Source organism: Cibotium barometz, chromosome 24 (assembly GCF_041138505.1).
Source record: "Cibotium barometz isolate CiBa-2024 chromosome 24, ASM4113850v1, whole genome shotgun sequence".
Classification (NCBI taxonomy): Eukaryota; Viridiplantae; Streptophyta; class Polypodiopsida; order Cyatheales; family Cibotiaceae; genus Cibotium; species Cibotium barometz.
This window is the reverse complement of record NC_141069.1, coordinates 35,296,248-35,307,415: the sequence shown is the minus strand read 5'-3', so window position 1 is coordinate 35,307,415 and position 11,168 is coordinate 35,296,248. Positions and strand designations below refer to the sequence as shown.

Here is an 11,168-nt window from a genome sequence, read left to right as displayed (position 1 = left end):
TTGATCATTGGGTTACCAAATCATATCAACATTCCTTTGGAAAAAACCAAAAAGAATATATTGCTATTTGACAAGACAATTTTTAAAATTTTAAATTTTTTAATCTTTTTTTTTTTTGGCGTGTGTGGGAATTTTCAATTCTCACGAGAGGAAATATGTTTTTTTTTTTTTTTTGGGGAAAGAATTTTTGTTCCATTTGTGGAAGTCTGCTTCTTCTCCGCTTCCCTTCCACACTGGCTCGAGCTCCTCTCCCGCCATAGCCGGCAGCAGCAGCAGAGGTTCCACTATATAGTGGATAAAAAGCTCTTTCATTTTTTGAGCTCCGGAAGTCCTCTTCTGCGTTTTCTACATCATTTGCTTTGGATCGGTCTAGCACAGGTGCAGAAATAAAGAGAGAGCTAGGGTTTCATTCTTCCCTCTGCGCGGACCGGTATGTTTCCAGCCACCTCAAAGCAAAGTGAGACAGAAAGGGCGGCAAGAAAAAGCCATATGTAGGGTTCATTTTATCGTCTGTGCAGACTAGGGTTGGTCAAACATGTTTCGGAAGGGAGATTGCCATCCCTTCTACCTGTCAGTACTCTATTTTTAGGGTTTTCTTAACTGGAAAATGTGTCTACGTTTTTACGGCAGAGTTTTTCAAGGAAGGTTTCCATCCTTTGAGCATAGCAGCATTGCTTTGGCCAGTTAGAACACTGTTTTTAAGGGTTAAAGGAAGCTTTTTTATTTATGAGCATAACAGCGTGCAACTCTTTTTGGGTTTTTTTAATTCCCAGGGAATCTTTTGGGGTTTTTTGAAGGGGGTTTAGGAGGTTCCCTGCATCCTTTTCCAACTCAACATGTGAAGACACATCATCACTGTCCCTGTCACTTGCCACAGTGTTCATCACGGTCGCCCTCTCAGACCCCTCCCCCCTCTCTTCCCCTCCTTCCCCGCCCCCCCCTCTCCAGTGGCCCAGAAATGGTGCACGATTTTAGGGTTTGTATGACATTTCTTCCTTTGCCACTTATACATTTGCATGATGGAGACCTATCTTTACTGTTCTCATTTGTTGGCTTGTTTCAGCTGATCCTGGCCTCCATCAACATCGCCCAACAGCTTCGGGGCTTGATGATGGTACCCCATCTCTCTGATTCAACTTGCTTTTGTTCCCTTTTGGCACTTTGTGCATATCTTTGTAGCCCTTTTGTTTTCTTTATTGTTACGGTGCTTCAATCTGATGGTCTGTGTCATAGCACTAAAGTTCAATATAATATTTGGTCCATGTTGTGAGCCTTGATTCATGAAGAGACATTATAGGCTATCAGACTGGACCTCAGACACTTTTAAATCCTCATCACGTAGCCAAAGGGGGTCATGGCTGAATGCGTAAGAGGGTTAAGGTGTAGGGAAGAGTTTTGTTCGAACCTTGGGGTCTGTGCGGCACTGCCTTAGTCTTCTAACTTCTCGGGACATGCGGAGCATGTTAATTGTGGGCATGTGTATGGATCATATGGGCAGGGTCTATATGGAGCCCAAGGGCATGGCATGATGTTTTGGATCTCGAGCAGGGCTTGTGGAGATCTTTGGGCGGTGCGTGTGAATTTCAGGCCTTGTACATGTGGAAATACTATAAAGGCTATTCGTGGTAACTGTATGGATTCTGGTCGTGTACACAATGTTCTAGATGGCAGGTGGAATCTTAGAAGTACAAGAAAGCGGATGCTTCGGCACCCTGTGGACGTGTGTGCACATCTTGTTTGGGCCTAAAGTTTTGTCTTATGGGTTTTGTAGGTGGTAATTGCCCACAAAACTTGATTTACTACTTTTGCCGTTTTATTACTAAGGTTTATGTTTGACAGGACCAGTTTTTTAAAACACGTGGACAACTTATGGCAAATGTATGGACAGGTTCTCGGAAGTGTTGAAAACAGTCCTGGACAGCCCCTTAATATCTGCGCAAACGCTCTAGAAGCCTGTATGAAAGCGTTTTTGTTTCTGGCAGCCTCTGGAGATGTCAACCAGCCCTGAATCGGCCTGAACCTCAGCGATCAGCCCTAAGCCGTCTCCCTTGAAGATTAGCGCTAGCTTTTTCTGCCTCCAAAAGCTCATGCATATTTATTGGTGCTCGTCACAAATAGCACTAAGTGAGCTTTTGCTCATGCAAAAAGGGGCGCCTATTTGATGCATGCCCTTGTCATGTGCATCACACACTTGGATGCTATGTGGACATATTTGATACCAGGGTGCAGGACCGACAGTGGAAACTGGTCCCATGTGAGCCCCGATTCGTGACAAGTCAGCCAAGGTTCCACTCTATGAGTCCAAGGCCAGGTGCACAAGTCCCGTACATGGTCTTGGTTAGGTGTGCATTGTCCTGCACATGAAGCAGTTCCAGTTTGTACTGTGAGTCTCCCTTTGGAATGATGTCAGGTGTCCTGAGTGTTTGGTTTGCAAGTAGATGCTAGGCATCTATCTAGAAGCATGTAGAAGGGGGGCAGCCCTTAGGTCTACCCTAGGAAGGGATATGTATTTCTTGAGTAGGCACGGGGTGGGCCTTAGGCCACCCATAGGGGCTAGGGAGGCCCATGGCCATTGCCCTCCAGCCCATGAAAGGTTTAGGCCCTGGGTGGCCAACCTTTGGGGCTGGGCAGCCTGTTGGACAGCCCATGTTGGCTTGGCTAACCAGTCGGCCAGCCCAAAGGACTGGGCAGCCAGGTGTGTAGGTGGCCAGGGCATATTGGCTGCCCAACAGCCATGCGCAACCAGTCCGGACAGCCAGCAGCAGCAGGCGGCCAACAACATGGTATGAATGCTCATGAATAAATGCATAAAACAAGTTGCGGGAGCTTTTTTCCAAGAGGCCGACTGCCAGAGGAGTAACCCGACCAGCATTACAAAGGGTTATAACTAGCCAAGCATGAATCTTAGTCAGACATCTCATAATTCACAAAAGGTATTCCAAGGGCCAAGACAGCCAAGGTGAAGAGCGCATGTCAAAAACAGATCATCAGATCTATAGATTTGCATTATTGTACATCATTCTAATAAAGCAAATACACCATTCGTGGTGGGGACCCTATAGAGGGTATTCGGGACCCAATACTATGTCCGACACCCTGTGTGTGCACGCGCGCATCTCTCTCTATCTTGTGTTTAATCTTCGTTTCAAAAGATTACTGAATTCTGAACATTGAAGTTACTACTATTCCATCCACGTGCACATCTCTCTCTATCTTGTGTTTAATCTGCGTTTCAAAAGATTACTGAATTCTGAACATTGAAGTTACTACTATTCCATCCACTAAGCTTTCGCATCTTACAACCCGCTAGGCGTGTTTGATGCTCATACAATAAGTGGCCACAGTTTTTAAAATATTGCTTGGTCTTTTCAGTGTCGCTCCAATCCTCTATTGTTGTATTCCAGCTTGTCATGGTCAACCAAATTCTGGTGGTCGTGGTCGCTAGAACTAGAACTCAACGGTTGCCAATGGGTGCTGCTTGTGAATGCTAGGCACGTGTCGTTGTGATTGCAAGGATTCTAGTCAAAGTTGCGCCAAGCACGTGGTCGCGGTCAAAGCATACGATGGTGTAAAACGAGAATTGGTTGTAGCTTCAGAAAAAAAAGATTCGGACAGTAGAAAATTGACAGGTTTACTTGTATCAAGCTCTTATCAAGTTGCAACAAGACATTTCATAGACAAAGGCTCCAAGTGACTAGTGGATATGACAATGTGACTTGTTCATGTGATTGTTTGACATGAACATTAAAGGTAGAGATAATACTTCAATGCTTTATCACGTATAGTCAACATTTTAAACTTATTACTTTTAGATGCTTCAAAAGCCCAATACAACATATGCATGATCATATCCCTTTTTTCATACGTTTACAAACATTTGGATGAGCAAATGAGTATGATTGCAATTATGTTTGCATGTGAGGATAATCAAAACTTGAAGACAACATCATTCACAATACTTATGCTTCAACATGTTTATAAGAATATTTATCAAGCTCAAACAAGCTTTGCCTAGGTTTGATCCCTCACACAAGAAGCTAGCTCTACTTGTATGATTGCGATTATGTTTTCACTTAGAGGATAATCAAAACTTGAACACAAACATTATATGCAATACTTATGCATCACTAGAATATTATTAGGCATGCCTAGGTTTGATCTCTCATGCACATAGAAGCAGCTTAGTTCTAATTGAGATAGGGTGTCATTAGCTCTAATAAGTTGAGAGGTTAGATAATAAGAAAGAGTGAAAATAGCCTAGCATGGCATAGGCTTTATTGATCTTTCCCTCTTGAAATACCCTTGGGTATTGGGCACTTAATTTGAACCCATATTTACGTGCCCATGTCTCCCTTGGTCAGGTCATTGAGTTTCTAGCCATTGGCTATAACTGAAGAACCTAGTCTTTCTTTGTTTGCCCGCATGAGACTAGCATTCACATTCATAGCTTGCAAGTGGTGACATGTAATCTATGATTGCTTATTAGGATTGTTACAAAGGTTTTTTATGAACTCTTCTTCTTCTTGTTGCTACACATATGCTAATTATTGGGCTTTGCTTCTCCTAATTCTAGGCCTCTCTTTGTAAAGGCATTGGAATCACATCTAAGGATTCAAAATTGTTGACGTGGAGTAGTGCGCAAGGCAAGATGTGCAAGTACAGATGCATCCAAGGATACATGTGCAGGAGGAAGGGATAGATCTCCACGAGTTGTTTTTGCACTAACATTGGTAGGGCTTTTAATAATGAAATTCTAACTAAAGCCCTAGACTAAATCAGACTGACATGTGGCATCTAATTTAATCGCTCCAAACACCATACTATAAGTGACATCTTTTGCTATGGAAATGTCACCTAACTAACATTCTAGTGTCTAATACACATTCCCATTAACTTGTCGGACACAATCTCTCTTTTAATGGAAATGGGAATGCATAAAGTAATATAAAGTCACAAAGTGTATCAATCTTAAAACTTTTTGGAAAGCTTTGAACTTGTCATTCGGAAGAGCCTCTGTGAAGATATCTGCCACATTGTTGAGAGTCGGATAATAGATGAAGTCGATGTTGCTTGCGTGAGGTATCTCTCTCATATAATGATAATGAACTTCTATCTGGTTTGTGATAAAGTTGCACAATGTGGAAGCAAATTATAGGAGAGAGAGAGAGAGCAAAGGAGAGAGAGACATCATGTTATGTAGCAAGAGGCTTTTACAATGACAATATCAAAGGAGAGAGAGACATCATGTTATGTAGCAAGAGGCTTTTACAATGACAATATCAGCCAACAAATGGTGTAGAACATGTGCTTGTGAATAGGTTGGATGGAACAAGTGAATATGGGAGGACCCCTTTTATAGTGATGCAAGGGAGCTGGTCGACTGTCCACGACTTACTAAAAAGGAAAAAATGGATAAAACCTCATAAAATAGGTAATATCCTAAGTACACTGAGATGCACAATTTCTAACACCCTCTCTGCAGCTCATAGTGTGCAAGAGTTTGAAGAAGATAAGTTGATGAAGATTCAACCATGGACACTCCAGTATTGCGCAGTACGGGATACACCTCAGAAAGAGCACCTGCCTGTTAGATTATATCATCTCCAGATGGTCTACATCACCGTTTTCATGCTTGTATTGGCCATTTACGAGGCCCTGCATTGGCATATCTTAGTAGATATTATTCATTATTTTTCTACCATTATTAAGGTATTTTATAGCATTGTTATAACATTTTATGCTACTCTCCTATTGTCGGCCTGCTACAACTGGCCGACCAGCACTCTTGTTAGATCCCCACGGATCTCCTCGTAGAGCAATCCTAAAACACGACTCGAAACCTACAAAACAAAGCCAAACAACGTGAAGGGGGTGCAGGCCTGACTCACCACCCAACCATGATAGCCATGGGCACAAGTCCTGGCTGTTCCCACCGAGCCACGAGCTGAGCTAACTAGCAAGATGCATTGACCAATGTGCAAGCTTGGATGTCTTGCAAGACTGAATGTGTGGAATAATAGTCCTTTTCACTGAAAGGGCTATCAAGGACATGGCCTGTGCATCCCTCGAGTTTTATCTCTTCTGCTCTTGTGTGGGAGCAGGTTCTACCTGAGGAGCTCTTTGAGCACCTCCCCTTTGAGGCATTGTTGGATGTATGGTAAGTGGGTGTGTGTCGTCACCACACATGATGCCCCAAAGCCCTTTGGCTACTAGCAAATTATGGACCATGAAACTCGAGAGAGGGAGTAGTTTGATCCATCCAACTTGTCCTCCTGGGTGAGCACACCAAATACATCTGTAGCATTTTGAGCCATGTCCACAAAATACACCTGCAGGCAAACCAAGCAGCGATGTGCACTGCTAGGCAACCAAATGTCCTGAGCAAATTTTTGCTTGCAACCTGAAGCAAGTTTTAACCTGCACCAAATTGTCCAATTACACACAATGTGTATACATATGTGACAAATCACCGCTGTAATCCCCAATTACATGCTCCAATGTGAAATGCCCTAATTTTTATGCACTGCAATTGCTTCAATGTGTAGGCAATTGCCCAATTTTCACAAAAGCCCCAAATTTCTGCAACTAGAAGAGGCTTAATTTATTGATTTTGGACTTAAATTTGAAAAACCCCCAAATTCCAACCAAAACAACATGTTCGGTTTTTGGCAATTCTGTAGCAAATACTTTGCATGCAACTTTGTCTCCTGCAATTTTCCACGCAAAGGGGAATTTTGCCAAACCCCCAAAATTTGTTGAACTTGCACTAGAATGTCTGCAAATATTTGTTATTTTTTTTTGAAATAAAAGTACCTGTCATTAGATGACTAGGTACAGTAGGCTACATGGCGGTTGTCAGACGACCAGGGTGCAGGGTCCGTTGCAGACGGCGTTGACGGAACGGAATTGCAGGCCGAACGGGAACTGGTTGACCGACTGGAGCTTTAGGAGGAGCCGGATGTTGCCGGAGCCAATGGAGCTTCCTGTGAGTACGGGCGGTGCAGCCGGTGGGCGTGGAGGCAGTGCATGGCGACGCAGTTGACTGACAAGCTGCCTGTCGGACGGATTGGTTGGTCGACGGAAATCCATAGGCGTGCTACCCCACAGGTGACAGAAAAAAACAGCTGTAGCGTTGGAGATCTAGTCGGCCACGACTGAACTTCCAGAGGGGGCTTTGATACCAATTGTTGGTGGACTCACACACTCACACACACCAATGTTTCCCAGATTAGAGTTAGGTGCAGATTAGGGTTAGGTGCAGGAAGAAGAAATTCACACAGAAATGAGAGAGAGAGAGAGAGCCAAAACACCAAATGTGTGGTAGCCACAAAATGCAAGTCAACACTTGCATGTGTGTCGCATCCATATAATATAGAAGTACAAAAGTTATATGGATAGAGTGCCCTTTCACACTTGATATCCAAGGGGAAAAACCACATGGGAAAAAGTGCCCTTAAGCCCTATTCACACATAGCACTACCATAAGTGAGCATATGCCTACAAATTCATGGCTTAACCAAGGGCACTTTTTCCCATGTGGTTTTTCCCCTTGGATATCAAGTGTGAAAGGACACTCTATCCATATAACTTTTGTACTTCTATATTATATAAATGAGACACACATGCAAGAGTTGACTTGCATTTTGTGGCTACCACACATCTGGTATTTTGGCTCTCTCTCTCTCTCTCTCTCTCTCTCTCTCTCATTTTTGTGTGAGCTTCTTCATCCTGCACCTAACCCTAATTTGCATGCACCTAACCCTAATCTACAGGAAACATTTGTGTGTGTGTGTGAGCAGAGAGTTTCTTTGTGATCCACCAATGGGCAGCTGAGCCCTTTTGAAATATGCTCACATGGCGAATCTTTGATTTCTCAGTAAACTCCTCGCCATTGAAAGCAATATCAAATTGGGCAATGAAAGCCATTGACTTACTTGCATCATACTCACCATGATAGGCTTCAAACTTAACATACTTGTCACTTGCCTTGAATTCCTTGAGCCTCTTTACATGGTGATCCTCTTCATCAAGCTTTCTCTTACGCTTGTCCAATGGAACATCATTGGGTGCATGCGCATAACCATGATGGAAAACATGTGGCAAGAAGGCATGTGTCCTATGCAGTAGTGATGTATACAAGGGTGGCCTCCTTTCATTTGCATTCACATTTCCATGCTTGCATGATGTTCTTTCACTATGAGCATACTCAGTGGCATGAGTAGCATGTGATACATGTGTATCCTTCGCTGTCCCACCATTAGACTCCATTTTCAACCCATGGCGAGTCTCTTCCCTTGCTTGTTTGAGGGGCAATGTCTTGCTGCTAGGATGCTGTCCATCATCCTCATAAGAATCATGTGTCATATGTGCATTACCCTCATGTCTGCCATTGTCTTTGTCATGTGCATCCTTGCCCTTTCCTAAACGATGTGGCGTAGAGGCTTGGCGGGAAGTCACAAAGGCCTTGTCCTTATACACATAGGACTTAATCTTGCGAGATATGAGTCCACTAGGCTCTACTCGCGGAGGCTCCTGCATCACCAGTGCGGAGAAGATAAGTGAGGACGATCTCCTTGGGCTTTACACCTAACTCCTTTGCTAGGGAGTCAAAGGTGTGCTCTATCATGGACTCAGCCTTCTTGGCTTCAATACATTTTTGCACGTGTGGATCCTCATGCAACAATTTCAACTCTGCTTCTTTGGCATACAACTGCCTCTTGACATGCTCAATCTCAGCCCTTAACACATTAGGGTCTTCCCCATACATTTTCTCTTTCCCGCGAGACTGCTGTCCCACATGTGTAAAAGCCACTTCATGGGCTGAAGGCATGTACCTATTTTGCAAAGCATCTGATGCATGGGTACCACTTGAATGGCCACAAGAATTTGGCACTTCTTGGCTGTCCATTGTGTACGACGGCGATTTCACATGGTATCCCCAATGCCAAATGACCGTTTCGCCACTAAGGAGAGGGAGATAACGGTGCTCTGATACCACTGTAATACACTTGGCTAGGTGTGAACGTTCCTGGATACTGTCTTGTGAAATAGATAGCACATCAACACTTCAAGCAATGGACGTAGGTGCAACATCTGTCCTAGCTGGTGGGCATGTGTCTTCACCAAGCACAATACTCCTAACCCTTTGGCTACTAGCAGATTACGAATCATAAAACTCCATAGGGAGTAATTTGTTCCATGGAGGTTATCTTCTTGTGTCACGTGCATCCCGCACTTGGATGCCACGTAGACATTTCTGTACAGAAGGTGCAGGACCTGGGATGGTGAACTGGTCCCATGTGAGCCCAGTCCGGGACGAGTCAGCCAGGGATCCATCTCGGTCGTCCGAGGTCAGGTGTGTATTGTCTTGCACATGAGTCCAAGGTCAGGTGTGCACTGTCCTGCACATGAAACAGTGCCAGTCCGTGCTGTGAGTCTCCCTCTAGAATGATGTCAGTGGTTCTGTGTATCTGGTTTGGTACCGGATGCCAGATCACTGAGTAGATTAGGTTTAGGACAAGGGGCCAGCCCATAGGGCTACCCCGGATCTGAGTATGGGCACGGGAATGGTGTAGAACCATCCCCATGAGGGCCAGGAAGGCCCAGGCTGAACCCACCAGCCATGGTGGGGCTATAGGACAGCCCTAGGGCACAGGTCAGGCAATCTCCAGGGGATTACAGCCTTTAGATGGCTGTAGGGCATGTATGGGGAGCCCATACAGGCTGCCCAGCCTTGGGATTGTGGACAAAAGTGGTGTCCAGCCAATCAGAAGCAGGCGCATCACTTTCAGCCTGTTAGGGAAAAAAGGCAGTATTTTTTGGGATTTAATTCAGCATTTACTGCTGAATTTCACCAGTCGTGGGACAATAAGCCGTTTTTCAGCTGGCCGACTGCTCCTGAGGAGGAGTATAAATAGGGTAGGCCTAAATCCCATCATTCATCTCAGTTTTCACCAAGTGCTCAAGCCAATCAAGGGCCAGTCAAGCCAAGGAGATTGCCAAGCAAAGGGGTGGACTTCTGAAGGTCAAGAGCAGGATTTTCCAGCCAAGAAAAGGTCAAGTTTTCTGTATTTGTTTTCAGATTTACATCATTCTAATAAAGCAAATACACCAACCGTGGTGGGGGCCCTACAGAGGGTAATTGGTACCCAATACTGTGTCCTCTCCATCTCCCCCTTCTCTCTCTATTTTTTTGCACATCTCCTTTCAGTTTGTGCGTTAATTTCCGTCGCAAAAAGAGTGCTGATTTCTGAGTTTTGAAGTACCGATCCTTCTCTGAAGCTTCCGCATATTACAGTGGTATCAGAGCCTACTTCAAGGACAAAGATTCAGCAAAGAAAACCAGAAAATTTTTTCGCTCGTGTGGTTGGTTTTTAGACACCGGTGGACTACCCCTTTTGGAGTGACTCCTGTCCCTCGAAGGACGGTTGGTTTTTAGCCTCCGGAAGCCTCCGAAAGTCTCCCACACAGATAGTGGATGGTCAGATTGCGTTTCGGAAAGGAATTGCATTTTCCCGCTATGGCGAGTTTCGGCGACGAGAGAGAACCAGAACCATGGGACCAGAGTGCACCAGGCAGCCCAGCTAGGGCACCCGGCTTGAGTGTCACAGACATGTTCCAGCAGATGATGCGAGCAATCGCAGACCAGACAGCCAAGTTGGATGAGCAGAAGGCGCGGATCTTGGCTCTGGAGGAGCGTTCTCGCTCTCCAGCGTCGCGTTTTCCATCTCCTCCTCCCTCTCCTTCCGTATCCCAGATACCAGATCCTCGTCACAAGGACCCTCTTGCTGGGTCACAGCCGGAGCCAAGCTCCTTGCTTGAGATGCAGATGCGTGCATTGGAGATCCGACAATGAGAAGACGACGCCATGCGACGCGTGGAACACGAGCGTTACCTCAGAGCTTTGGACGCCAGATTGACACCGGCCGCGCCCTCGAATCATTTTCCCGAGAAAATGAATTTCAGTAAGTATAATGGTAAACTCGATCCCACAACTCTTTATTCATGGTTACATCAATTTGAAGCTTACTTTGCCGCAGTTAGGAAAACAGATACTGACAAAGTAATCTTAGCTAGTTGGTACTTGGAAGGTGAGGCCATTCCTTGGTGGACTCAGTGGGCTCATGCCCACACCAGAGCAGGTATGGTAGCTTATGTGTGGGACGAGT

General features: G+C 44.9%; 1 protein-coding gene across 1 annotated transcript in view; it reads left to right on the top strand.

Annotated features, from left to right (window-relative positions):
* Nucleotides 1-299: 299 nt before the first annotated feature.
* LOC147625225 (uncharacterized) overlaps nucleotides 300-11,168 on the top strand; it is a 63,929-nt gene continuing 53,060 nt past the window's right edge. Inside the window, exons 1-3 of the mRNA XM_086818492.1 lie at nucleotides 300-430; nucleotides 798-888; nucleotides 1,064-1,114. Coding sequence (XP_086674618.1) covers nucleotides 1,109-1,114 — 6 coding nt within the window. The 5' untranslated portion in view covers nucleotides 300-430; nucleotides 798-888; nucleotides 1,064-1,108. The remainder of the gene's footprint in view (nucleotides 431-797; nucleotides 889-1,063; nucleotides 1,115-11,168) is intronic.